The 27,580-nt window shown below is 50.6% G+C and overlaps 1 protein-coding gene across 2 annotated transcripts in view; it reads left to right on the top strand.

Annotated features, from left to right (window-relative positions):
• Positions 1-25,161, top strand: part of MORC2 (MORC family CW-type zinc finger 2) — a 41,750-nt gene extending 16,589 nt beyond the window's left edge. The window contains exons 4-26 of one of the 2 annotated variants that reach the window (XM_051826524.3): positions 1,662-1,730; positions 2,230-2,320; positions 5,773-5,881; positions 9,325-9,484; positions 9,592-9,703; positions 10,191-10,316; positions 10,845-10,924; positions 11,595-11,677; positions 11,903-11,988; positions 13,377-13,517; positions 13,613-13,767; positions 13,873-14,001; positions 14,856-14,961; positions 15,270-15,402; positions 17,244-17,318; positions 17,400-17,780; positions 18,336-18,467; positions 19,236-19,290; positions 19,693-19,834; positions 19,962-20,180; positions 20,268-20,361; positions 23,597-23,776; positions 24,892-25,161. In XM_051826524.3, the coding sequence (XP_051682484.3) occupies positions 1,662-1,730; positions 2,230-2,320; positions 5,773-5,881; positions 9,325-9,484; positions 9,592-9,703; positions 10,191-10,316; positions 10,845-10,924; positions 11,595-11,677; positions 11,903-11,988; positions 13,377-13,517; positions 13,613-13,767; positions 13,873-14,001; positions 14,856-14,961; positions 15,270-15,402; positions 17,244-17,318; positions 17,400-17,780; positions 18,336-18,467; positions 19,236-19,290; positions 19,693-19,834; positions 19,962-20,180; positions 20,268-20,361; positions 23,597-23,776; positions 24,892-24,960 (2,927 nt within the window). In that variant the 3' untranslated portion in view covers positions 24,961-25,161. Of the gene's footprint in view, positions 1-1,661; positions 1,731-2,229; positions 2,321-5,772; positions 5,882-9,324; positions 9,485-9,591; positions 9,704-10,190; positions 10,317-10,844; positions 10,925-11,594; positions 11,678-11,902; positions 11,989-13,376; positions 13,518-13,612; positions 13,768-13,872; positions 14,002-14,855; positions 14,962-15,269; positions 15,403-17,243; positions 17,319-17,399; positions 17,781-18,335; positions 18,468-19,235; positions 19,291-19,692; positions 19,835-19,961; positions 20,181-20,267; positions 20,362-23,596; positions 23,786-24,891 lie in introns of both variants that reach the window. The other variant, XM_051826523.3, reaches the window with a different exon arrangement.
• The last annotated feature ends 2,419 nt before the right edge of the window (positions 25,162-27,580 follow it).

Here is a 27,580-nt window from a genome sequence, read left to right as displayed (position 1 = left end):
TCTGAAATAGGTTTTAAATTACATTAACTGTTCTTTTTAACAGAAAGCAGTCACGACTCACTTGAATTTTTGGCCTGAGGGAAGGACAAAGAGCATTTGAAACTGATTTGTCAGCTTAGATAGTTGTACAGAGTTAGTGAACTGCAGCATGGAGGACATTATAAAACATCTGGTAGGGGTCAGGCTCCAAAGCAGGCTTGGACTTGTCCTATATAACTTCCACAGGCTGACTTCCTTCTAGTAGAAGTACTGCGTTTTCCCTCGTGATAAGCAGAGGACTATGAATAGCATCTACACTGGGGAGCTTAGCGTGGGTGGCTTGCATAGATCCCCTGCCTCTCCTGCTGCCTCACCTCCTCTATCGTGTGTCTGCACTTCCTGTGACGCCTAGACTGGTTTCTCCTTTTCTTACCCAGTCCTCATCATTGTGTCAAAAAGACTTTGAGGATGGGCATTTGGCACACTGGTTAAGGTGCTGCTTGGGATGTCCGCATCTCATGTTTGCCTGCCTGGGTCCTGGGTTTGGGTCCTGGCTCTGCTTCCGATTCCAGCTTCCTGTTCATGTACACCCTGGAAGGCAGCAAGTCATGGCTCAAGTGGTTGAGTCCCTCCCACACATGTGGGAGAGCCAGATTGAGTTCTGGACTCCTGGCTTCCGCCTGGCCCAGCCCTGGCTGTTGCAGGTGTTTAATCTCTCCCCCAGCGCCCTGGCCCCTGCTCTTTGAAACAAAACATAAAGTCACTTTGGAAACTTGTACAGCTCCTTTGCCCGTTTGGAAATCTGTTCTTTATGACTTGTTTGGACCCAGAGCACTTTGAGTTACCACTTACTGCTGCAAATGACGGCTGCTGAGAGAGGAGGTTCTTCTAGTTACTGGCACAGCAACCAGAGTCTGTTACACTCCCTTCCTGTTGGCTGGAAAACCCCGCCATGGCCACTGTAGATCTTCTTGACAAAGGACTGTTCCTTCTTCCAGTTAGGCAGGTTAGCTAGGAACCAGGCACCTTTCACATCACCTGTGCCATTATACTTGGGGAGAGCCCCTTTGATGACCTCTAGCTCCGCAGGGGATGCGATAATGAATACAGATAGCCCAGAAACTGCAGTTAGCCGGGGATGGGCACGTGCAGACACAATTGGTCTTCAGATAGCAACTGTCACCATTGTGCCCCTGCCGTGTCTGGTTTGATCACCATCTCTGAAGGCTACCTGAGACTGAATTCACCAAGGAGAGACCCTGTTGGTTTGAGCAGTGTTGATAAGGCACACCGTGGTACTTCAGTGGCTTGAGAGCTGTGGCACAGGGCAGAAGTGACAGTAATGCAGGCAGAAAGGAGAAGGCTGGCTGAGGTACGTTTGGCACACGCGCGTATTCAGTGGTGTTACAGATGCTGGCCCAGGCAGCCCCGCCCTCCTAATAGATTCTCTCAAGCGTTATGGTGACCTAGAAAGCACTGGAAGCATTGGAGAACCTTTGATGGGAATTCAGTCCCTCAAGGGCCCGGAAGCCTAACTCATACTGTCTGGGGCTGGTGGAAGCAGCAGCTAGGGTTGACCTGACTTTTGAACTCAGCTTCACACTGATCCAGCTTCCCATCATGCCCACCTTGCCACCTTCTAGTGGGTGACAGCCCAGTAATGGCAGCTACTTCTCTTACAGAAAGGCGAGAGGATCTTCGAGGAGGATTTATGCTTTGCTTTTTGGATGATGGAGCAGGAATGGATCCAAGTAAGTGATTAGACCGTAGTGATGTCTTTGTTGAGGGGCATGGACCACTTTTTTACAAACTGCTTATGTAAACTTGCGTGGCTGATGCCCGACTGTTATGACTGGAAGATCCACCTGGGGAGTGCGAAGACTGTTGCGACATCCTGGGCTTAGTTCCACTAATGGAAGCACAGTTGCCTGGTCTTGTCCTGACATGGGAGATAGATCTGAAAGGCAGCCTGAAGTCAGTAGATTGCTTACACTGACACTCTGTTTACCAGCTTGCACTGCATCCTGGGGCTGGCACTGCAGAGACTTTGTCCAGCCTTTTCACCGTAATCTGGTAACAGGCCACAGTGATGGCCAAGAAGGATTGCCTCTGTTTGCCTCATGGCTTTGAATTTCCTCGGAGCAAGGTTTTTAGCGGAACCCTGCTTGGATGGAACAAGGCTCAGGCCTCTTTGAGTAGCCTGGGAAAGAAACGCAGACTTTTCATTCTGTTTTGTGTCTGTCACTTTAGGTGATGCTGCCAGTGTGATCCAGTTTGGGAAGTCGGCCAAACGCACGCCGGAGTCCACCCAGATCGGGCAGTATGGGAATGGGCTAAAATCGTAGGTATACTAGAAGCCTGTTACAGGGCTCAAAACAGGGTGTCGTGATGCTGTCCTGCTCTCCCTGGCTCTAACTCTGGAACAGCAGTGGTCTGAGGGTAGCTTAGCAGCTGTTGTCCAGCTGGGTTGGCTGCACACATTGAAAAATAGGAACATCCAAAACAAGTGGGGACGGGAGAGGCCGAGGTTGCTGTTGGCTGTGGCTCCAGAACCGTGCCTCTCCTCCCGTCAGAATTCTTACTTTGACCCTGTGGTTGAGGACAGCAGTGGTTCTCTCCTGGGATGGGAATGTGTCTGAGATAGTGGGGGTGGGGGTCAGCTCGCAGGACAGCAGTGTTAGCTGAGCACCTGTAGCCAGGACTGGGGATCCAGAGTGGTAGGAGAGGCACAGGCTATCTCTCCCTAGGGCACTGTCGCCATGCACATGTCCTGCAAAGTAGGGACCCACCTAATGTCTCCAAGTCCCTTAGGGCTTCTTTCTCAGCCCTTGGTTCCCACTTGTTTAGTGTTTGGAATGTGTTATTCTGGTTTTGAGTGAAGCCCCAGGAGAAAGGTTTCTATTTCTGAAGTGCTCACTTCCAGCTGTACATACCTTTGGGTGGAATAAGATTTAGTGGAATTGGAGTTTGTGCAAATGGAATTATGAGTCATGTTTCTGGTCTCGCCTTGAAGACGTGTTGTGTTGTTTGAGAGAGGGTGAGGGTTTGATCTGTCAGCCGCGTTAGTTGGGCCTCACGTGCAGTGTGCTGTGAGTGTGGAGAAGTCAGGGACCTGGTACCTGGGCTTTGCAGTTTCTCTCTCAGGACAGGAACCAAGTGGTACTAATAAATGCTTACCATGTGCTAGAAACTGATAAAAACCTCATGAGGATGGTTTCACTGGAGCCTCGCTATGGCCCTGTGAGGAGTAGGTACCACTATTCTCATTTTCTGATGAAGAGATGGAAGCTTTTAGGGTTGGAGTGATTTGCCCCAAGGTAGAACTGGTATTTAAACCAGGTCTTTCTGTCTGCAGAACTGGAGTCACTGTCCATTTCTTCTCGGACAAGCTAAAGTTCAAATCTCACCTCATTCGTGGACTTCCTTCTGTAGGCCTTAGGTTTCCTCCTTTGTAAGTTAAGGTTATCATGTACATCAAGTAGGTTAAGGATTAAATGCTATCATTGCTCTGAGAGTCCCTAGCTTGGTTTCTGGCTTCTAATTTTATTTTTCCTGTTTTGATATTTCTGTGGCGATTTCTGGCTTGATTCAGTTGGCCCCGGAAGGGCCCTGGAATCCGTGTTTTTCATAGGTAAAGTGAATCACCTGAGATCTTTCTCCAAGTCATTCTGCTGCGGGTGATCTAAGACCAGTAACTGAGGTCTCCTTGAGTGGTGGTAACCTTGGCTTATCAGGATCTTGGATCATTCTCCTCCCGCCTGGTCCTGTCCTGTGGCTGCAGGCAAGCTGTTTCATCCCCTCTGAATGTGTGTTTCCTAATCTGGAAAACGGAGCTCTTATCTCTGACATTCTCCCTTAATGAGTGAGGTTCAGGAGCAGAAGAAATGTGACTCTGAAAGTGATTAGAAGAGCCGGCGCCTCGGCTCAATAGGCTAATCTTCCACCTTGCGGCGCCGGCACACCGGGTTCTAGTCCCGGTTGGGGCGCCGGATTCTGTCCCGGTTGCCCCTCTTCCAGGCCAGCCCTCTGCTGTGGCCAGGGAGTGCAGTGGAGGATGGCCCAGGTCCTTGGGCCCTGCACCCTAGGGGAGACCAGGAGAAGCACCTGGCTGCTGCCATTGGATCAGTGCGGTGCGCCAGCCGCAGCACGCCAGCCGTGGCGGCCATTGGAGGGTGAACCAACGGCAAAGGAAGACCTTTCTCTCTGTCTCTCTCACTGTCCACTCTGCCTGTCAAAAAAAAAAAAAAAAAAAAAAAAGTGATTAGAAGACCAGCGAGGGAAGCTACAGAAGTTGAACGTTCTCTTTAAGTGTATTTTAGGAGAAAGTTTTTGTGCAGCTCCCATTGAAATGGAGCCATCTAGTGTTGAGAGTACACAGTGTGCCCATTCTGAAGCCAGTTCACAAGTTGAAGAGTTTCTGGAGGAGGTGATTTGTGGTGAGAACAGGACTGAGAAGCAAGGAAGCCAGCAGAGAGGTGGTGCTTTGAGTTTCTTACTATTCAGGGCCTACGGTCAGGATCAGAGACAGAGGGGACAATAGGTGCATAGAAATTTTTGCCAAATTAGGGCAAGGGCAGGCTTGGACAGAAGGCAAGATCATGGCCGTCATTTTGCAATGCAAGCTTGAGGAAGAGGGAAGACTGTGAAATTCAAGGGGCAGGAGCCGTGCCAGCACCTGTGGTCCTGGAGAAAGAGAAACCGGGGCTGAGAGCGCCAGGAACATCTCTGGATGGTGTCTTGGGGGTTTTCTTGAGTGGCGAAGTAGGGCAGGGCATTCAGTTGTGTGCTCGGCCTGCCAGTCTGGTTTGTATTTGTACACAGAGGGGAGTAATGAGGCTTCCCGCCTCCATCATCTCCCTGGGGTGTTATGAGGACTAATGAGATAATAGCCATAAACCCCAGAAGCTATTCAGGAGAAAGGCGCTGAACAGCTCATTGTTCAGTGAACAGCTTTCTTTGGTGCTGTGGGCTGCTGCCCTGCTCCTTGCTGTCTGAAAAGGCCTGTCCCAGCCTGCTCCTTGCATGGTTTAACATCACAAAACAGAGGAAGGAAGCAGTGGACTCCGTTTAGACTCTTGGCCTGTGGAAATTAGCTTCCAGGCACAGTTCCCAGAAACCAGTTGCATCCAAAAGTAGAGGCCTGCCAGTGTCACAATGAGCTTGAAGAGGCAAAACAGTTTTGAACCAGAAGACTTACAGGACAGGAGCCAGTTACAAGCCTCTGTGAACACCATGGTCAAGAATTATAATTTGATAGCACCTGCGTGTCTGGCTGAGCCCTGGACTCATGCAGTGTTTTTTTTTTTTTTTTTTTTTTTTTTTTTTTTTTTTTTTTTTTTGAGGGCTTTGGGAGCAAAGGCCCTGGTCTCTCACCTTGATGGGGCTTCCATTTGATGGCACAGTTAGGGCTCATCAGCCCTTGTGGGCTGGAATGGACCTGGAGCCCAAGGGCAGCAGTGGAATTAGTGAGCTTTGAGGCAACAGAAAGCTGGGAGTGAGACTAACTTGGTTCTCTGGTTGGTGGTGAATGTGCTCAGAGGGTGGTGAGGGTCCTGGATGTTGAGTGAGTATGATTGAAAAGATCATAGGTGAAGACTAAGACTAAGAGAAGACTAGTGGGAAAGCAGAGCGAGGAGTGTTAGGTGGAGGACGAAAGCTGTGGAGCTCAGCTCAGGGCCTGGGGCCTAGGGAGGCCTTTAGGAGAACCCTCCAGAGGCACGGGGTGGGGTTACTCCTTTTTCACATGAGTTTTTGAATCCCTGGGAGAGTAATCTATTTCTGTTTCCCTTTCAGGGGCTCAATGCGCATTGGGAAGGATTTTATCCTTTTCACCAAGAAGGAAGACACCATGACCTGCCTCTTTCTGTCTCGTACCTTCCACGAAGAGGAAGGCATTGATGAAGTGGGTCCCGTCCTTGTGGTCATACTTGTTGACTCTGCCCAGACGGTTTTCATGGGTTGTTTGCAGTGCTGGGCTCTTTCACAGTTGTAGGATTGGAGCATGTGCCCCATGTCCTGGGATTAGCTGGTTGGATGGATTGGTTGAGAGGTTAAGGCAGATACGTTAATGTGAGAGGAAGCAAAATCTTAAAGTACTTCAGAGAGCAGCTGTCTTGTTTCTGAAAATGAGGCTGTCAAGTGGCAGGAACCAAGAGTTGGATTTGCAGCTCCTCTAGATCTAAACTCCATCTGTGGGGGTGTTACCATAGAGACTTGTTTTTTTGGGCTTCCCTGACTATGCATGGTGAATATAGCTGGCAGTAATTATAGGAACAGCGACATCTTTGCCCCTGGTGGTGACTTTGTGGAATGTGCTGTGAGCACATGTTATTTTTGAGGAAATGTGTTGCCGCAACTGCCCGGATCAGAAGCCACAGATCAGACACCCCCAGGGCCCAGCCAGGTCTGGAGGCAGGGAAGCCTGAATGTGAGCTTGTTCCTACCTGGCGCCTGGTCGTTGGTCTCACTTCAGGAGTGGCCGCTGTGCAGTCCCAGCGATTACTGCTGTGCTGGAAGGCAGGCTTGGTGAATCCGCACTCTTACTGTGAACCATTTTGGTAATTAACTGTGAAAGCTTAAACACATGCTCAGCTGATTTCTTTGGCCTGGTGGCTCAGATATCTGAATAGCATTTCTGGTGAGCCCTGGCCCCTTCGTTGTGGGGATTAGGGGTATTCTGCGGTCTGGCCAGCCTCCTCAGACTGGACTCTTATCTCTTTTTATCTTCTTTTCATGTGTGAGAAATGGAGGCTAGAGTTTGAGAGGGGCCTGAGAAGATCTGTAGAAAGAAATCCATTGCTGTCACATAAGCAGATAGTTGAATTCAGAGTTGGAGAAAAATTCATCTCAGTTGGCTGTGCCCAAATTTGAACTGGCCCTGTTTGGATCCAAGCCTGCATCATAGCAGACTGGTTCATGCTGAGAATGGCGGGCTGTCTTTTCCTGCCGTCTTTACTTAGCAAGCCAGGGGATTTGTTTGCCTTTTTGATGTGGTAGCTTGGTTCCTTCAGCACACTTGGAGGGTGAGAGGGCTGTATCTGCAGAGAAGATAGGACAGAAGAGACAGGAGAGGGTGGCCTGGGCTGGGGTTTTGGGGTATGTTTCTTAATAAAGGACTGCGTGTGGTCAGGGGAGGGTGTTCAAGTCGGCAGAAGCAGCTTACTCAAGGCCCTGAGGGCTGGGGAGGGCACCTACAGCGGGGTCCCCTGAAGAAACATGTTGGCTTCTGGAGCGCAGGGAAGGCCAGGCTAGGCTTGACCTCGGGGCTTGTTGAGTGAATGGGACTTTATTAAGCAAGGGTGTGCCAGGATCAAATTCTCTTTTTAAAAAGGTCCATGTGGTTATTTGTGTGGTGATTATATTGGAAAGATTGGGGGTGTTGGAGTGGACTAGTCGAGAGGGCCCAGCAGAACTTGGAGTAGGGAAGTGAGAGAAAGAGATGGAGTCTCCCCTCTTCAGGATGTGGCCTGCGACTGATCAGTGGAGGGGTTGGAGAAGGGAGGGGAAGGGCTGACTCGAAGGTTCTGGGGTGGCAGTTGGAGGTGGTGAGCTGCTAGAGAAGAATGGAGGAGGGATGGTGTGGAGGGGATGCGTGAGTTTGTTCTGGATATGCAAAGGGAATTCTGAGCCTGGAGTTGGACTCCAGGATTCTTGGTGGCAAGTGAGTGCAGAGCGAGACGAGGCTTAGGGCAGGCCGACATCTAAAGGTCAGTGGGAGGAGAAAGTGGCATAGGACACCAAGGGGTGTCCAGAAAGGTGCAGAGAAAACCAAAAGTGTAGTGATGGTGTTGGAACTGAAGCAGCGATGTTGCAACGGAGGAGGGATAACACCAGTGGGAGTGAATGCCCACGGTTCAAAGTGACGGTGTTGTCACCTGACACTGTGGTAAAGAATGGGCACATGAGGTACGAGTCCACGGAGCGCAGATGGAACTCAGTTGCCCTGGTGGAAAAGGCTAGGTTGCGGTTTTTTTCCTTACTTGGTGCTAGAAGGTCACTGTTTTGGATTGTACTCTAGTGCAAACTCAGCCAAGATTTCAAAATCAGATCATTTTCGGCCAAGGAGGAATGTGTCCAAGCCAGCCTTGGGGTTGAATACTTAACAGCACGAAACTTCTTAGGATCCAGCAAAAGCCTCCGATCTCCTTAACAGTCTCTCACCCTGGCAGTTGTTAAGACACAGTTCCTTTTCCCTAAGGGTGGGCTGGCTGAGCTGAACTTCTGGGGTGCCCCAACCCCTTTGTTGTGCAGAGGGAATCTCTTTTGCAGTGGCCGCTTGCTCAGGGGATGGGAAGGAGAACAGTGGGGCCTCTGAAGAGGCAGTGTTTGAGGTGGGGTTTTTGAAGAAAGACTAGGATTTTTACATGCATTAACTTGGACGTAAAATGAAGCCCCATATATGTTGAAGAGTATATTAAAGTATTTGTACAGTGAAGAAGATAATAAAGCAAATGCCCCATGTAGCCCCCATTATAGACCGGTGTTAGAAGTCGCCTTGTAATCTTTCCCTTACTGTGCCCCTGAAGGAACCACCTTCAGGTGACTTCTATGATGGCCATTCCCTTATTTAGTGTAGTTTGTCACCTGTGTGTGCATCCTTAATTCATACTTCAGTTGTGCCTATTTTTGAATTTTACATACGTGAGCTCATTTTGTTGGTATTTTGTAAGTTACTCTATGTTTATGAGGTCATCCATGTTGATGCTAGTTGCTGTACGTGTGTTTGTTTTCATTACTATATGGTATTCCATTGTGGATGCACTGTAGTTGAGTCTGACCACTCTGTTGGATATTTGAGTTGTTTTTATACTAGTATATAGAAGGGCACTTCAGGAAGTTTGTGGGAAAATGGAATTTAAAAAGTTTGGTTGGAAAAAAATTTGGAAATCATGCATTTTTTTTTCATAGTTTACATTTCCCATGAACGTGGCGAAGACTCCTGTGAAAATGTCTCCTAGGCCACATACCTAGGGGCGGGGTTGCAGAGATGTAGGTTATGTTAGTATATCTTCACATTCACTAGTGTATTTTCTGTAGTGGTAAGAGTAGAGTTTTTACCAAAGTATTTTAAAAATGGCCAAGGACATTCCAAACAGGGAACTACCCGTGCAGAGACACCCCCTGCCCCAGGTATAAGAGGACCCTAAGAGGAAGCAGTGACATGAGGCTGAGTTTTCGGACAGGGCAGAAGCCAGAGAGCCTCTGGTGCTAGGCTGTTGAGCTTGGGCCTTATGTCTGGGCCTTGGCTAGTGTGGAGCCCCTGTGCGCAGGGCCGGGATAGCTGCACGGTTTAGGGAAAGGCTGTTCTAGGGCCTGCCTCACTGCCTGTCTGTGCTCACCCTGAAGGTGATCGTCCCATTGCCCACCTGGAACTCGCGGACCCGGGAACCTGTCACAGATAACGTGGAGAAGTTTGCCATCGAGACAGAACTCATCTACAAGTACTCTCCCTTCCGCACTGAGGAGGAAGTGATGTCCCAGTTCATGAAGATTCCTGGGGACAGCGGTAAGAAGGCTGTGAGCTGTAGCCCACAGAATCCTGGAGCTGCAGAGCCCTGAGTGGGTGGAGATGCCCAGGGCACCTGCCAGAATGAAAGGACCTCTGTTCCCCAGGAACACTGGTGATCATCTTCAATCTCAAACTCATGGATAACGGAGAGCCAGAGCTGGACATCATCTCCAACCCAAGAGATATCCAGATGGCAGAGACCTCTCCAGAGGGCACGTGAGTGTGCCTGGGAGGGCGGGGCCCTGCAGCTGCTGCTCATTCTTTCTGGAGGTGCCTTCAAGGAGAGAGGAGGGCGCAGTCCCTGCATTTCTCTTGGAGGGATGAGTGATGGAACTACTGCAGTTGAGAGCTCAAGTCTCCTAGACATGAGGCAGGAGGGACGAATGAGACAGCAGATCCTCAGCTAAGCAGAAAAACTGGTGGCCCTCTGCTCTGACTCCACAAGAAACTGCGGCCTCGAGGGGGACGGGATTGCCGAGGCCCCCACAGTCAGGCAGCGGTAGAGCCTAGTGAGGTGTCTGGGGGCCCCCTGGACGGGATGTGAGGGGGCAGCATGTGGTGTCCTTGTGGAAGGAACACCCTGTGAGGGCTGCAGGAGGAGCCGAGGTTGGCGATGGAAAAGTGGAGGGCCCGCAGACATTCTTGGACCTTTACTGCTTGTTGTGGGTGGGTGGCATTGCTCTCTCTGTCCTGTGGTCTCTAGGAAGCCAGAGCGGCGCTCGTTCCGTGCCTATGCTGCTGTGCTCTACATCGATCCCCGGATGAGGATCTTCATTCACGGACACAAGGTGCAGACCAAGAGGCTCTCCTGCTGCCTGTACAAGCCCAGGTAAAGGCTTACCCGCCACTGAGCCGGAGTGATGCGATGTGAGAGCGAGGCTCCCACAGTGCTGGCCGTGATTTGCCACCGCACTTCTCGGTCCTGGAGGAGGGCAGATGTGGCCGACAGGCTCTGGCATTTGGCTGGCTGAGCTCGCTGGTTGTGGGTGCCTCTGGTACGTGGCAGGTGTCCTGCATGGCACAGTAAGCTGTCTGAGTCTCAGCTTTGGGGGCAGGGGGCGCTTAGACTACTACACAAAAAGGCCCGGGCTTCTTCCTAAGGTTTGTTTCTGCCATGGGATTGAGGACACCCTGGTGAACAGCGAGATTGTTTGTCAAGGACAGAGCAGGAAGTCGGGGGCAAGAAGACAAAGGAATTGAATCTTTTTTGCCAAGATAGACTTGGATTTGTCTCATCACGAGAGGCCAGGACAGCACAGTGTGGGAGCAGGCAGGAAGACAGGGAGCTTCCTGAGCTGGGGCTGGCCGCCTGCCCTGCTGCCGCTCGGGCCCTCAGGTTCCTTTTTCCACTGTCCAGGATGTACAAGTACACGTCAAGCCGTTTCAAGACCCGTGCAGAGCAGGAGGTGAAGAAGGCAGAGCATGTAGCTCGCATTGGTAAGGCCACCTCCTGTGCAGGAGGAGAGCGTCGGGTGGGGGTGGTCTGGGGTACGCTTTTGTGGCCAAAGCAGGGATCTAGGGACAAGGCTCTCCTCCTGTCCCAGCCCTTTGCCCACATGCCATTCCCCTCAGCACTTTGTCTCCAGACTGCTTTCACGACAGCCGTTTAGAGGGCTTTATCTAAAACTGTCAACTCTGGCTTGCCCAGGGTGAAGAATCCCACACCCTCCTCTGGCTCAACTACTTGTGGATTAGCTTTCCTGAGTGCAGGGCAGAAATCAGCCAGCGCTTCTCAGTTCTCACCTCCTTGAAGGGGAAGGCTTCATTAGTTCCCAGCTCATGCTGAGGGTTAGCTCTGCCTGCTTTGTGTGTGTTTTGATCTGTTGAGTCCATTTTTAAAGTTTAAAGTTTGAAAAGCATGTGTCAGGTATAAATAGTGCCTGCTTTCCTTGGGGCCTCGGTGATATTTTTGAAAGCCAGATTTCCCTTTGTGCACTGACTTTTGCAGGCTTGGCCTGGAGGCTGCTCCCAATGCGCTCCCCAGCCATGGCTCATTTCCCTTGATGATGCGCCTATTTCATGTCCAGTGGGGAGCTTCTTTGTGGATCCGGGAGGGGTGATTGGGTTCTGAGCCTTTGAATGCCTTATGGTTTCTCTTGGATTTCAGCTGAAGAGAAGGCCCGGGAGGCAGAGAGCAAAGCTCGGACATTAGAAGTGCGCCTGGGTGGAGACCTCACCCGGGACTCCAGGGTAAGGCCCCAGGCTCATGTGGCTGCTGTTCTCCAGCTTTTCTGGCATTACAAGCCCTGGTCATGTGACATGTGACACAGCGTTTGAGTTTGTCTCTAGTAATGATAACTCACATGTACATCCATGTGAGTTACGCTGTGAAGTTTTAGATGTGATGGCATAACGTTAACCTGCTGTGGCCCAGGGTGCCTCCTCCTCTCACTCGATGTTGGTGTGCTTCTCCAGGTGATGTTACGACAGGTCCAGAACACAGCCATCACCCTGCGCAGAGAAGCCGATGTCAAGAAGAGGATCAAGGACGCCAAGCAGCGGTGAGGGCCGGGGCTGTCTTGCGGTTTTCTAGAGTTGTGTAGCTTTTGCCCTGTTGACTGACAGGTTGCCATTCTGTCACCCAGATGGCTTTGAAAAGCTGTTCATGTGATCTCAGCCAAATGGCCTTGCAGGAGAAAGGGTTACCCTGAGCACTCCCTTCCGTGAGCTAGGAGAAGGCAGGGAAGAGCCGACACCTCAAGTTGAACCCCTAGCAGTCCTCGCTGGCACCATCTCACCTTTTCTTTTTTTTTTTTTTTTTTTTTGGACAGGCAGAGTGGACAGTGAGAGAGAGAGACAGAGACAAAGGTCTTCCTTTGCCGTTGGTTCACCCTCCAATGGCCGCCGCGGCTGGCGCGCTGCGGCCGGCGCACCGCGCTGATCCGATGGCAGGAGCCAGGAGCCAGGTGCTTTTCCTGGTCTCCCATGGGGTGCAGGGCCCAAGCACTTGGGCCATCCTCCACTGCACTCCCCGGCCACAGCAGAGGGCTGGCCTGGAAGAGGGGCAACCGGGACAGAATCCGGCGCCCCAACCGGGACTAGAACCCGGTGTGCCGGCGCCGCTAGGCGGAGGATTAGCCTAGTGAGCCGCGGCGCCGGCCTACCATCTCACCTTTTCTTTCTTCCTCTTTTTCACTTTTCATTTAAAGAATGCTCAGTGTATAAAATTTGAAAAATACAAAACATTTAAGAGCTATCTGAAAGTCCCTTATGCTTCTACCCCCTGGGGATATCTGTTCTTAGTTTTTTATGTCTTATATATATTCAAATTCATTCTCCCATCATTGGTTACAAATGGGGACTGTTTCGGGAGGTTGGATTTCACAGACTTTTCCACGTAGAAGGAGCACTGTCCCACCTCCATGTCTGGCGCCTCCAGGCTCCGGGGCCTGACTTACCGACTTGCTTCTTCTTGGCCACAGATTCAGGCTCCAGGTTACGTCAGCCTGAGTCATTCCACAGCTCCTCCATTTGCTTTTCAGCATCTGTTGGTGTCGGCTTTCACATGTTCTTGTGAATTTTTGCCTTTTTTTTTTTAAATGACTTTCATATAGTGGAGTTTGGGGAAGGTATGAAGATACTTTTATGTTTATTCTACCACTTAACCCTCTCTGCAGAGATTTGTAGCAGCGGCTTCACGGTAATCTGTTCCTACTTGGGTTTGTCCCTGTTTCGTTACTAAAAAGCCAAAGTTGTGTGCTTTTAATTAGCGATGCCTAGAGCCTCTGCACAGTTTTGTGTTCCTGTCAGTTCTGACAGAGGCTGTGCACGGAATGGAGATGCAGTTTTGCTGGACGTTGTCTGAAGCTGAAGCCTAACATACCTTGATCACCATGGCGTTGTGTGCTCGTGGGTGGGCCCACACGAAGTTCTTTCTCTTTCTTCTTAGAGCACTGAAAGAACCTAAGGAGCTGAATTTCGTTTTTGGGGTCAACATTGAACACCGGTACCTGGACGGGATGTTCATCTACAACTGTAGCCGTCTGATCAAGATGTATGAGAAAGTGGGGCCACAGCTGGAAGGGGGCATGTGAGTACTTCATGAGGGAGCTTTCCAGCCAGAGTGGACGGCGCGAGGGCTCTGACCGGTGAGGTTACAGAGTTGTGTCCACTTTCTCCCTGCAGGGCCTGCGGTGGGGTTGTGGGGGTTGTTGATGTGCCCTATCTGGTCCTGGAGCCTACACACAACAAGCAGGACTTTGCGGATGCCAAGGAGTACCGACACCTGCTGCGGGCAATGGGCGAGCACCTGGCGCAGTACTGGAAGGACATTGCCGTTGGTAATGGGGCTGTACCTCTGCACCCATGCCCTTTCTCTTCACCTCCAGCCTTAAGATGGCTCATGACCTAGCGCCCGACATGATGTGCGGGTGTTTGCCTTCTAGCCCAACGAGGAATCATCAAGTTCTGGGATGAGTTTGGCTACCTCTCTGCCAACTGGAACCAGCCCCCATCCAGTGAGCTGCGTTACAAACGCCGGAGAGCCATGGAAATCCCGACCACCATCCAGTGTGGTGAGTCAGCGCTGGAGCCCTCCTTCTGACTGTCCCTCTCAGTCGCTGGCCTTCTTCCCCGGGGCCCTGTGCTGGCACTCGGCCTGACTGGCATTCATGAACTGATGGTCCTGCTGGGAAGATGCAAGTAGAGTGATGACCCTGTGAGCTCAGTCTTTTGAGTCTGTGCTGAGTTCTCCTGTTTGATTGAATGAGACAGAAAATCATTTAACCTCCCAGGCCTCTCATGCTGTGACTGAGCCAGGCTCAGTTAGTTTGGTACCGCATTGTTTCTGCTGTAGATGACTGAGCCAGGATCCTGCTACTAGAGGGAGAGAGTCTGGGGTGTATTAAGGGTCCATGATGTTAAGTTTCTATCCTTGCTGGAATCACTGTCCCTGAGAAGAAATATAATTATTGTTTTTTTAAAGATTTATTTATTTATTTGAAAGAGTTACACAGAGAGAAGGAGAGGCAGAGGCAGGGGTGGGGGGGTGGGAGAGGTCTTCTATCCTCTGGTTCACTCCCCAGTTGGCTGCAATGGCTGGAGCTGCGCTGATCCGAAACCAAGAGCCAGGAGCTTCTTCCGGGTTTCCCACGTGGGTGCAGGGGTCCAAGGACTTGGGCCATCTTCTACTGCTTTCCTAGGCCATAGCGGAGAATGGGATCGGAAGTGGAGCAGCTGGGACTCGAACCAGCACCCATATGGGATGCCAGCATCACAGTGTTGGCCCCAAGAAATATAATTCTGTTAGGACAGCCAGAGTTGGAGCCAGAGTGAAGAGCTTTGCATAGAATGTTTGGGCTGGCTGCTTTGGGCCTGGCCATGAACAGCTGATGGGTATTACTGACATGTGGGTGTTTCTATGTCACAGATTTATGTTTGAAGTGGAGGACCCTCCCCTTCCAGCTGAATTCCGTGGAAAAAGATTACCCTGACACCTGGGTTTGCTCCATGAACCCTGATCCTGAGCAAGACCGGTGAGCACTTCTCTAGCAAAGGAATTGTGGGTACTTCTCTGCTGCCCCCCTCCTGATTTCCCACTGTTCCCTGTATTCTTGGGGTAGATATAACCCTCTATACTTCTTAAGGCTAAGACTTATATCCCTCAATCTGTTTTGTTGCTCGTAGTAAGTGCCAAGACTTGACACATGGCTTGCAGTGCATGTTAGTTAATTCCGTGCTGTGAGGACTCAGGGGGTTGCTCTTGTGAGAGGGGGCATGAGCTGGGTGGGGAGGAAGATCCCCGCCCTGCCTGGAACTCTGCTTTGCCATGGTCTTGCTACAGATGTGAGGCTTCTGAACAGAAGCAGAAGGTCCCCCTGGGGACTTTCAAAAAGGACCTGAAAACACAGGAGGAGAAGCAGAAGCAGCTGACGGAGAAAATCCGCCAGCAGCAGGAGAAGCTGGAGGCCCTCCAGGTATGTGGACCGAGGTCACTGGGCAGAGCCCTCCTGTGCCCGGGGTCCTGTGCCCGTCAGTGACTCCCCTCTTCCTCATGCTGAGTTTCACCGCTGCTCACCAGGCATCCCAGCCCCAGCCTCTGCGTTAAAGCACACTGTTTTTCAGGTATGCCTTGTTCATTCTTAAAAAAAGGAAAAAAATAACTAGAAAAGCTGTTTTAAAAGGTATTTCAAAGTGACCTACTTCTTTTAGAATGTCTAAAAACTGCAGAAAATAAAATCCTATCTTAAGGGCAACCACCATTAACTGCATAGCCTTCTGACTTCTTACGAATTTGTGTACATCATATACATAATTACATAGAGACATTTTTCGTAGAAATACAGAGATCATGCCATATATTTCATACACTCATATATTTCTACTACATAATTATTTTCTTGGTAATTCTCTAAGAAGTGAAATTGAAAGAGTAAGAGAATTTTGAAAATTAATGGTTTCTTAGTTATTCCCAAATCATCCTCCAAACGTTGATTTCTGTTCTTTACTAGCAGCATATGAGAATTTTAAATATTTTTGCAAATTTATTGGCAAAGATACGTGCACCTTATAATTTAATTTCTTTTTCATTTTTAAAATTGGACAGTTTTTCAATGTGTCCACTTATATTTCTTTTAGAATTGTTTTTTTTCCCCACTTACTTTTTTTGTTATTACTTTAGTTGTGAAGTTTTTTTTTTTTTTAAAGATTTATTTTTTTGAAAGGCAGAGTTAAGAGAGAGAGTGTGTCCATCCACTGGTTCACTCCCCAAATGGCCAGAACTGAGCCAACCCAAAGTTAGGAGCCAGGAGCTTCTTTCTGGTCTCCCACGTGGGTCCAGGGGTCCAGTCACTTCTTTCCTTGGCCATTAGCAGGGAACTGGATTGAAAGTGGAATAGCCGGGGCTTGAACTGGCACCCATATGGTATTCTGGTGCTGCAAGCATATGGGATGCTGGTGCCGCAAGTGGTGGCTTTACCAGCTATGCCCCAGCACCACCCCTGGCCGTATAGTATTTGTTAGGCATGTTTGTGATGGCACATTATACATTATATTTATTGCAAAGACCTGTCCCTTTCTGGCTGCTGTGCCTGTGCAGATGGGCTTTCACTGCCCTGTAGTGTTTCTGTGAGCCTCCCTGTCTGCTGAATCCTCCCATCCTTTCTGGCATCGTCCAGGCTTCTCCTAGCCTTCAGGCCCTCCCCATCTTTTTAGGCTCTGTTTGTAAAGAGTTCAGTCTGTTGATGCTTTCCCCTTAGTCTCTCAGTTGCTGGATTAGTCACACAGTGTCCTATGATTTGCTGATGGGTTAGTTTTGTGTAATTTTTGTCTCCCCAGCAGAATGGGAGTCTTGTTAGAGGATTAGGCCCAGGTTTTCTTTTTTTTTTTTTTTTAATTATTTATTTGAAAGTCAGAGTTACACACAGAGAGAAGGAGAGGCAGAGAAAGAGAGAGGTCTTCCATCCTCTGGTTCACTCCCCAGTTGGCCACAACAGCCAGAGCTGGGCCAATCTGAAGCCAGGAGCCAGGAGCTTCTTCCGGGTCTCCCACATGGGTGCAGCGTCCCAGGCACTTGGGCCATCTTGTACTGCTATCCCAGGCTATAGTAGAGAGCTGGATTGGAAGTGGAACAGCTGGGACACGAACCGGTGCCCATATGGGATTCTGGCACTGCAGGTGGTGGCTTTACCTGCTACGCCACAGTGCTGGCTCCCCAGATTTTTTATTTTATTTGCTCACTGTCCCAGACACAATAGATCCAAGATGATTTTGCCTGAATATACCAAGATATGCAGACTTTATCATATTTGCCCTGCAGAAAACCACACCTATCCGCTCCCAAGCTGACCTGAAGAAATTGCCCTTGGAAGTGACTACCAGACCTTCCACTGAGGTAAAACCCAGGGACGTGGGAGGGGCTTTCCTAGGTGTCTTGTGAAGATCAGTGCACTCAGTCTCTGTGGGCCTTTTGCAGGAACCTGCGCGTAGACCTCAGCGTCCTCGGTCACCCCCTTTACCTGCTGTGATCAAGAACGCCCCGAGCAGACCTCCTTCTCTGCAACAGCCCAGACCAGCCAGCCAGCCCCGAAGGGCCCCTGTCGCCAGCAACGCTCCAAAGCCTCCTGCTGTAGCAGCCCGGGAGGAGGCCAGTACATCCAGGGTGTTCCAGCCACCGGAGGCACCTCGAAGGCCTGCAAATACTCTGGCCAAGACCGTGCCCCGGCCTGCCCCTGTGGGTCAGCCACAGCCACCATCTGCGCTGCCCAACGCGAAGACCCCTCGGGAAGTCCCTGCTCCCCGAGCTGTCAGAACTCCAGTGGTCAAGAAGCCAGAGCCACCCACTAAACCGTCCTCGGTGAGATGTCTTCCTCTCAGCCCCAGCCCATCGTCAGTGGTGCAGGAGTGGAACTGCGTGGGATCAAAGCTGTGCGCGGAGAGCCTTGGGAAGATCACTGACCCCACGGTTTTCCTCCTCCCTGTGGAGGGGGAGTCTAAACAGTTTAAGGGGCTTGGGGCACAGAGCAAGTTGGTTTCCTGTCTGGGAGCTCTTCTCTGCTCCCTAGAGTTTTGATCTGCCATGAACTGGAGTCAGCTCTACTGGCTTCTCACAGTGTGCGCATCGGTTGGCATCACGTCAGGTCATGTGACCAATGGCCTTTGTGGGCTGTGGCAGTGGGGGTGTGTCTCAGGTCACCATGTCAGGCGGGCTAAGAGGGAGTGAACTGACAGGTTGACCCGCAACAGCTTTGAGCAGAGGCCCTCATATAGTTCAGGGGCCAGGAGGTGGCTGATGTTGTGCGCCATGTCATGTCTGATGGGGACTGAGTAACAGGCCCCCTGAGCAGCTTACATAGACCAGACGGCATCTTCCTGCTCTTCAAGGGCTCACGTTCTCACTCTTCTGTCCTAGGCTACCCCTGGTCGGAAGCGCAGCCTTGGGGTTTCTGATGAGGATGAAGCCGAGGAAGAGGCTGAGAGGAAGAAGGAGAGGTGCAAGCGGGGCAAATTTGCAGTGAAGGAGGAAAAGAAGGACTCCAATGAGGTAGGTGTTGAGGAGAGGCTCTAAGAACCTCCCTCCCATCCCCACTAGCAGTCTGCACCGGCTCTGGTGATCTTGGCAACGTAAGCCTTCTGGAGGCCTGGTGGGTCTCCAAGTTCTGTCACATGGACGACCAGAAACAGGATGCCAGGCAGGCTCCTGAGTAAGACCGGCTGGGAGCGCAGACCTCAAGTAATGCTGATACACAGAAGTAGGTTCAGATTGCTTTGCTTCCCTGTCCGTGGTGTTCTTCTCTTCCCTGCTCTATTGTTTATAAAAGTGGCAGAAGGTGGCTGGGCCAGTGATTGCAGAGCGTGGCCCTCAGGGATTTAAACTGCAGCATCGGAAGACATACAGGGGGTGGGGCAGGTATTTGGTACAGTGGCTAAGGTGCTGCTTGGAATGCCCAGATCCCCTGCCGGAGTGCCTGGGCTCAAGTCCTGGCTCTATTCCTGATTGGAGCTTTCTGTTAATGTTCATCCTGGGAGGCAGCAGGTGATGACTCAATTATTTGGGACCCTGCACCCAGATATGAGACCTGGATTGAGTTTCTAGCTCCTGGTTTTGGCCTGGTCCATTCTGGGCTGGTGGAGGCATTTGGGGAGTGAACCAGCAAATGAGAAATCTTTGGCTGTTCACCTCTTTCAAATACATAAAAATTTAAAAAATGATGGACATGAAGGTGATGGCTGATGATCCTGGATGGCCATAATGCAGTCTGCTCTTTGGGGACCCCTGAAGATGTCTGTTAACAGACTGCTGTTCTTGCAGCTCTCAGACAGTGCTGGGGAAGAGGACCCGGCTGACCTCAAGAGGGCTCAGAAAGGTGAGTTTGGGGGAGGTCCCTGGCAGCCTGTGGAAGCCGTGGAGCCTCTTGCGAGCAGCAGTTCAATCCTGAAGACTTTTTGGGGGAGGGAGGTTGGGGGGGTTTATCCTGGGCCTGGACTTTTATGTACCAGTGGATCCAAGTCTAATCCCAAGCAGAATTGTGAAGACAGCACCCCTTCGTGGCTGGTTCTGACACCTTCGTTGGTGTGCACCCCTGGCAGTCACTCATCCTCTTGCTCATCAGCATCCTCATGACAGGTGGTGGAGGAGAACAGGGTGGCCGGGCTCCTTGTCCCTGTGTGATGAAGGCGCGCACCTAGGAATTTCTGGCTCCTAGCCCTGGCTGAGCTGAGGGGCTCTGGTCTTGTTTTCTGATGTGTGCCTCTGTCCACATTCTCAGATAAAGGCCTACATGTGGAGGTGCGTGTGAATAGGGAGTGGTACACAGGCCGTGTCACAGCCGTGGAGGCGGGCAAACATGCGGTGCGGTGGAAGGTGAAGTTTGACTACGTGCCCACAGACACAACACCGAGAGACCGCTGGTAATGCTCCCTTCTCGCAGGCCAGGATAGCAGAAGTCAGCCAGGGGGAGTAGGTGTCCCTGGCTCTCTGCTGCAGCCTACCCTGGGAACCCAGGACAGCTGGCTAAAAACTCTGTGTTCTCCACAGGGTAGAGAAAGGCAGTGAGGATGTGCGGCTGATGAAGCCCCCTTCCCCCGAGTACCAGAGCCCCGACACACAGCAGTTGGGTGGGGAGGAAGAAGAGGTGGTGGTGGCCCAGCAGGCTGTAGCAGAGCCCTCTACTTCGGAGTGCATCCGCATTGAGCCCGACACCACTGCACCGAACACCAACCATGAGACCATTGACCTGCTCGTCCAGATCCTTCGGTGCGTGTCTTTGGTCTTCCTGCTTTGGGGCCAGCCGCAGTTCTCTGCTCTCCGTTCTGAATTGCTGTCCTCATCTTTGTCGCTTAGGAATTGTTTACGTTACTTCCTGCCTCCGAGTTTCCCCATCTCTAAGAAGGAGCTGAGTGCTATGAATTCAGATGAGCTGATATCTTTTCCTCTGGTGAGTCTGGCCTGACATTTGATTCTGCACACCCACATTCCGTTGTAGTGATGGATAGCTTATAGTGATGGCTGGTGCTCAGCCAGGTGCCCTACCTCAGCCAGTTTCCCTTTCTTCCAAGAGAAGGGAAAAGGAAACTTTGCTGTAGAGAAAACGTGGCATGACTGGATATGACGCTGACAGGCAGAAAGCCAACTCCGTCTACCACAGGTGCTAGCAACTGAGTCCTTTTGGGAGAGCAGGTGTGGTTGACATCACTAAATCCCTCTTCCCATACCCATGCAAAATGGAATAAACCTGTCCCAGGCAACCACAGAGCTTAGGCTTAAAGTGTCTAAAATGTGACTCTTGGAGATGCAGCACCTCACCATGTGTGTAGCTTACTTAGTGCTTCAGCTGATCTGCCTAGCAGATCTCGATGTATCACCTCCCTTTGCTGGGCCTCTTCGTGCGCAAAGGGCCTGCCTCTGAATAACTTCAGTCAGTAGAGGTACCATGAAGCTCTGAGAAGCGAGTGTGGTGGGAGTGGCTGGGAGGAGGCCTGGCGCAGGGTGGGGAATGGGGAGAGAGCAACTCAGTCTAGAGAAAACCTGGGCTTCAGCAGTGCTGGCCTGTGTAAGGGACAGGAGGGTATTGGAGAAGTGGGCTTGTGTGAGCAGAGGTCAGGGGAGTCAGGGCAGCAGGCTGTGTGGGTTAGTAAGGTAGGAGGAAACAGAGCCAGGCTGTGATGCCTCTGAATGCCTGGTTGAAGTCACATCGGCTTGAACTCTATAAGATGGAGGGCCAGCAGGCTGTTTTTAAGCGCAAGGAATTGTTCGTCTGCATGATGCCTCGGGCAGGGTCAATAAACTTTTTCTATAGAGGGCCAATGAGCAAGTAATTTCTAGTTTGTGGGCTCTAATCTGTGGCAACTACTCGGGTCTGTTGGTGGTAGGTAGAGGTGAGGATATGGCTGTGTTCCAGTAAAGGTTCATTTGGACAGCAGGTGGCAGGCTGATTGGGCCCAGGGATACTGCTAACGAGGCATCTTTGGTAGCAGCGTGTTTGGGTGGGTGATGCAGGGGCAGGGAATCCGGTCAGAGATGAGCAATTGGAAATGGGAGGCAGCGGGATGGGAATGGGCCGGTGGATACAAGGAGTGTATCACAGGTTGTTGACAGACTAGGCGTGACGGTAAGCAAGTCATAGGTGACAGGAAGGTGGCAGAGACCATGTGCTGCCCTGTGCTTCAGGCCTGTGAGATTTGGAGGTTGCTGACAAAGCCATTGACTGGGAGTAAGGTGAGTTGAGATTGTGTTGTGCTGGAGATACGAGCACAGGCGTGGCTGACATCACTAAATCCCTCTTTCTGTCCCCCTGCAGAATGCAGTAATGTGCAGTGGGCAGGGAGAGATTGGGGACTGGCACTTGGAGGGAGAGGGAAGCCAGAGCTAGAGACAGGGATTGGGAGTCATCCCCTCAAGTGGGATGCTGCTGTGGTAGGAATACCTTAGGTTTTCTAGGCGACAGCGTCTAAAGAGGACTGGAATGGAAACCGTATAAAGTTAGTATATTCAAGATGGCAGGCCCTGATATGGCAGCTGTGTGCTTGGTAAAGTTTGCCAGACAGAAAAATATGGGGTTTTATCTCCATTCTACTTTCTAAAAAGTGAAATGAAGCTGGAGGCAAAGAGAAAAAGACTCAGAGAGGTAAATGTCTTCCTCACCCAAGGCTGCCCTGCTCCTGCTGTGAGGTGAGAGGGTATGGTACTTGATGAGAAAGCTGGAAGGTGGCCCAAGTCATCACAGTGTCTTCACAGAAAGCTCCATGTTTCAACTTTTGCCCTTGTTTAGGTTACAGCCACTCTGCAAATCCCAGGAGGAACCAATGGCTGGCTGGGTCTGCCTGGCATCTTGTCAGTCATATTTGTTGCTTTTGGCTCAAAGTTGCTGCCAAACTCAGGGCAAAGCCTGGGTACAGCGGGATCTCTACAGTGGACTCAAAGTCAGCAGGAGCATTTTGAGTCTAAAAATAGTGGAGAGAGCTGATTTTTCTGAAAGGAGGTAGAACCCAGCAGATCAGCTTTGTCCTCCTAGTTGTAATGTCTGAACCACTCAGACTTTCTTTTGGTATCAGGAACACAGTGGAGTCTGTTTATTATTAAGTCCTTTCCAGTCTAAAAGGCTGTCCTTCCCCATCCTGCCAGACCTTCAAGCCTTATAAAACTCTGCAGATTATATTTTTTTAAGAAAGTAACAATTGAAATTATGGTTAGCTCAAAATAAAAAGTTCTCAAAAAACTAGGAGAAACCACAATTGCCCTCTCAAGACATTGCATATGAAACTTTAATTCTTTGGAGCCTGTTGGAATATTGTATTGAAGTAATAATTTTGGGCAGAATGTGAAGTTTCTCCTGTCATCTTAGTTTATGATAATATTTTAGATTATAAGGTGAATGACACATACTTGCCAGTAAGTTTTTAAAAACAGGAACCAGAAGTCTGTCAGTACCAGGCAGCTTGCATCTTTACAGAAGTTAATTGCTAGAGTTGATAAGGTGGCAGTGGCCAGCTAGGATCTGCTCAGTGGCCTCATCCATAATCCATAATCATTGGTAGTATATAAATAATTCATGTTATAAATTTGAAAAAGTGAAAGAGATGCTATTTAAATTTGTTTTATACACTGAGATCCCATATAATATTTCATTTGGAACAAGTGTTTCCCTACTTTTCTACACTGCTAGTTAACGTTACTATGCTACTGTTGGAGGTTGCAGGCACTCAGAGAAGATAGTAAAAAGCTGATACTGCAAAAATATCTACTACCCAGATCTGCTGTTAGTAGGTGTTTGATATATATTTGCAGAAGAGAATTTAGTCCTGATGTTATTTGGTATAACTTGGAAATGGATTATTGCAAGGGCTGTTGTGAGGGTAAAACACCCTGACTGAGCTGGGAGTGATTTTGTTGTCCTTTTGGGCCACCTGGAATGGTAAGAATCACCCTTCGTATTACTCATGGCTTGCTGTAGCACTTGGTAGAGTACTTTTTCCTGTGTGATCTTGTTTTAGCCTCTTAGCAGCCCCAAGAGGTAGGCATTGAGGTCTCTCAACTCGACCTAGAGAGACCACGTGCACTCTCTGAAATGTTCTTCAAACCAGGCATCTGTGTGGAGCCCACTGGAGACACCTTGTGCCTCCCCGGGGAGCCCTGTAAACCAGATACTCACGTTTCAACTTCCCTCCTGACAGAAAGAGTACTTCAAGCAGTATGAAGTGGGGCTTCAGAACCTGTGTCATTCCTATCAGAGCCGTGCTGATTCGCGGGCCAAGGCCTCCGAGGAGAGCCTGCGCACCTCTGAGAAGAAGCTCCGGGAGACAGAGGAGAAGCTGCAGAAGCTGAGGACCAACATCGTGGCACTCCTGCAAAAGGTGCAGGAGGTGAGCCAGGCAGCCCTCTCATTGCAGCTGGACCACCTGGTCTCTGAGGGTGGGGGGCCTGGGGACCTCCTCCTCCCTTCTCACCACGCTCTCCATTCACAGGAATGTGTGGGTGCAACCCTGACTGCACAGTGTCCTGACCAGGAGGGCTTGAGGTGGTGTGGCTGTCTGGGTCTCATCCCAGCCAGACCCACTGAACCTGACTCTGTCCTTTGTTTAGACATTCCGATGTACAACCTGGTTTGAGAACCCTCCAAGCCATAAAACAAAGAAGTTCTTGCTTTTCCAGATGACTGATGCGCAGTTGGGATTGGGTAGCCTGAAAGTGGGGTGTGCCCTTTAGGGTGTTGATCCTTCATGTCCTTGGGATTTGTCGGGGAGGCAGATAGGCTAGAAAAGGTTCTGCCCTGCTGCTGAGGGAGACAATCACTGATTGCGGGAGTGCTAGGAAGTAAACAAACTGGGGAAGCCCCTTGACTAGAATGCTCAGGGGGCACTGCTGAGCTGACATTTTGGCGGAGACTGACAGGAAAGCCGTAGTGTAGAAGGTCATGAGTGCTCCAGGCAGAGGGAGGAGCAGTAGGACTCAAGGCCTTAGTGGGGAGCTTAGTAGTGGCAGGCCCTCTACAAGGTGGGCCCTGCCTGGGAGCTGTGGAAAGCCACTGAAGGAGCCTGGCGTGGTCCTTAGTCTTGGTGGTGGGAGGCTTGAAGCAAGGACTCCTGTGACGAGGTCCTCCATTGTCTGGGTTGATAGTGGTGGCCTGGACCTTGGATAGTGACAGCAGGGAAAGGAGTGGGCACATCGATAGTATGTGAAGGAAGCTCATGAAAGGCACCTGGGAACTTGGGGTGGAGGCAGGGCAGAGCAGAAGTCTGGGTGTGCTGTCTGTGTGCTTTGATGGGGCGGGGTGGGGAGGGGCGGGAGGAATGTGATCAAGACAGGACAGGAGCCGGACAGGAGCCTGACGGGTGGGGGTGGGGGTGGGGCAGGAGGGGGGCAGGAAGGGTGGAAGTGGCTCAGCCTCAGGAACTTTGAGAAGGGTAGAGAGGGAGCCCCCTCAGCTGTCCTCCAGCCCCCCGCTGAACTTTGCCCCTCTCTATTCCAGGACATAGATATCAACACAGATGACGAGCTGGATGCCTACATCGAAGACCTCATCACCAAGGGGGACTAAAGGGCTGGGAGCCAGGCACCAGCTCCCCTACTTACCTGCCCCTCAACACAGCAGCTTCCTGGGGGTGGGGGTTGCATTCATGTATTGGTGGACTTACCTTGTTTGACTCATATGGGACATTTGTGCTTTTGGAGGGAAAGTTACTCTTGATTCTTTGAATCTTCCTCCCTAAGTTTATAAATATTTATTTTTTAAAAGAAACAAGATGCTGTGGCTGCTGTGAAACCATACATTTTTGGTGTGACTCTTGGGCAAAGAACAGAGATTCTTGCCACTTTTGCCACACCAGGTTGCCAAGCCAGAGCTGTGTAAGCTCCTGGCACCTCAAGATGGTGGTGAGGCCAGTGCCAACTTGAGGTTGGTGAGACTCGGAGGGCATGAGCCCCCAGGTTCTTCCTAGAGGACGCTGTAGTCATCTAAGAGATGGGGGAGGCAGAGAACCCCCCAGAGCGGTGTTCCCCTTAGTGGCTCAGAAGCAGGAGACCCACAGTGGGGCTGTGGTCAGAGCAGGTTCAGTGCTGGAGGGGCTCTCCCTCTTGCAGCTCCCCTGTCTCAGGGAAACAAGGGTTGAAGTCAGCCCAGGCAGATGAGCGTTGTCTTGGCTGTGGCACTGTCCCAACAGCTTGGGGAAGAAAGATCCTCCTTGCTCAACCTCTCCATCCACCACCCAAGGTGTCTGAAAGCATGGTTTCCTTGGTTAAACCTTGGACAGTGGTTTCCTGCCTCAGTTAACTTGAGCCCAGATTGAGGAATAGACACATCCAACTCCGGTCAAATGTCTGACCTGAGTAGCCCACTGAATGAACTCCAAAGGATTCCTCAGGGAAGGGGCTTGTGTGTCAAACAGCCCTGGTGCTGAGCTGGCAGAGGCCTCAGGTGCTGCTGGTTGACCTGGAGAGCTGCTGCTGCTTTTCCTACTTTGCTCTGCTGGGCCCCACTGAGCTCCTTCACAGTCTGACCTCTGGAGCAGCCAGGAGGAGGGGGCCGGGATCTTCCAGCCACAGGGACTCCAGAGGCAGCTCCGCAGGAAGCACATCGGGCCTTCCATGTCCAGCCACAGCCCCAGAAGCTGTGTGTCTCAAGCAACTTCTCAGGGTCACAGACAAAGGCGAGACTTGATGAGTTTTCACTTCACTGGCTACAGAAATCTGGTTCCATTTTCCCCAGCTCTTCCCAGTTCTACTTTGGGTTTTATGACGGCACAAGAACTATGACTTTAGGCCATTGGTCTGTGATGCAAACCTCCTTGGGGGACTTTCCAGCGTCTACTATCTCGGGCCAGCTGAGGCCACCCTGCCACCCTCTGCAGTCTGCAGAAGCCTGGGAAGCAGAGGTGCAGGATGCTGGCCCACTGCAGTTGGAGCCCATTCCCCACTTGTGCCATGGGGCCAGAGCACTTGAGACTGGTGCTGTCTGGACTTTCCCAAACCACAACCCTGAGAGAGGGCTGTTTTGGGTAACACCACTGAGACAGACCCTGGTCTCTTCCTCTGGATGATTCTCCAAGTCTCGGTGTTTGTTGTAACCTGGTGATTCTTGTCCCATCTGGCAGTGCTCATCCCGGGCAGTATGTGGTCCATTTTTGTCCCCATACTTACTGTTCTAATCTAAAAGGAAGTTGATTTTGCCTTTTTATCAGAGGGTAATACTCACTTTTAAAATTCATACACATGTAATCAAAACGCAGCACTGTAAACTTCTACTGAGCTCCCGAATGAATGCAGTCTGTTTGTTTCTCAGTAAAATCTAGCTCCTTCCTCCTCTTCCTTCTTTCTCCTACTGTGGCTTTAAACCATGTTGAAGGTTTTCCTTCTCTCCACCATCTTCGTTGTTTTATCTTCACCCTCCTTAACACTCACAGAAACGGAAAGACTGAATTTCCTCAATGTTTTCAGCTTCAACTGCTGGATGTGCCTTGCTGCATCAATCCAACCACAGCTGGCTGGATGCACAGCCCATTTGTCAGAGAGTCTGCTGTTCTCAATGGCAAGATAAAGTGCAGGGTTCCCCCCTACCTTCCTGGGTATCCCCTGTGGACAGCTAACCTGCTTGGAACTGTTTGATGACGATTGGGAGGAGGCAGAGGGTCTGGTTATCTGTGGTGGGATGGTCCTTGGGGCGAAGGTATGAGAAAGAAGGAGCAGCAAGCCTGGCTTTCAAAGAGTGAAAGAGATGGGGGCTTTAAGGTGTGTTCTTTATGTGACGTATGCACATGGTAACTCAGATAGGAAAGGCTGGACCATGAAGAGCAAGGCTCTGTCTGCTCACCTGACCCCCAGATTCTCCCTGGGGAGAGTATCCATCCTGCATGCATACACACATCCACTCTCCTGTTTCTGCTTGTTTCTCAACCTGTCTTGGAACCTGTTTCTGAATAGCTTGTATGGGTCTACTTTATTCTCAACAGAGCATTTAATTGATTGGATGTATTATTTATTTTAACAACATTTGCATTTCTAACTTGAAAAATGCTGTGATGAATGTGTGTGTTTACTGTCTTGGCTCTTTATATAGTACAAACTGCTAAAACGTAAATGTCAGTGGGTGCATTAAAAATATAAGATACAGAACAGGGATTTGGTACAGCAGTTAAGAAGCCACTTGTTATGCCTGCCAAGTG

Source organism: Oryctolagus cuniculus, chromosome 21 (assembly GCF_051225735.1).
Source record: "Oryctolagus cuniculus isolate XC-2025 breed Fujian yellow rabbit chromosome 21, ASM5122573v1, whole genome shotgun sequence".
NCBI lineage: Eukaryota > Metazoa > Chordata > Mammalia > Lagomorpha > Leporidae > Oryctolagus > Oryctolagus cuniculus.
The sequence above is the reverse complement of the archived record's forward strand: the minus strand, read 5'-3'. Positions and strand labels throughout refer to the sequence as shown.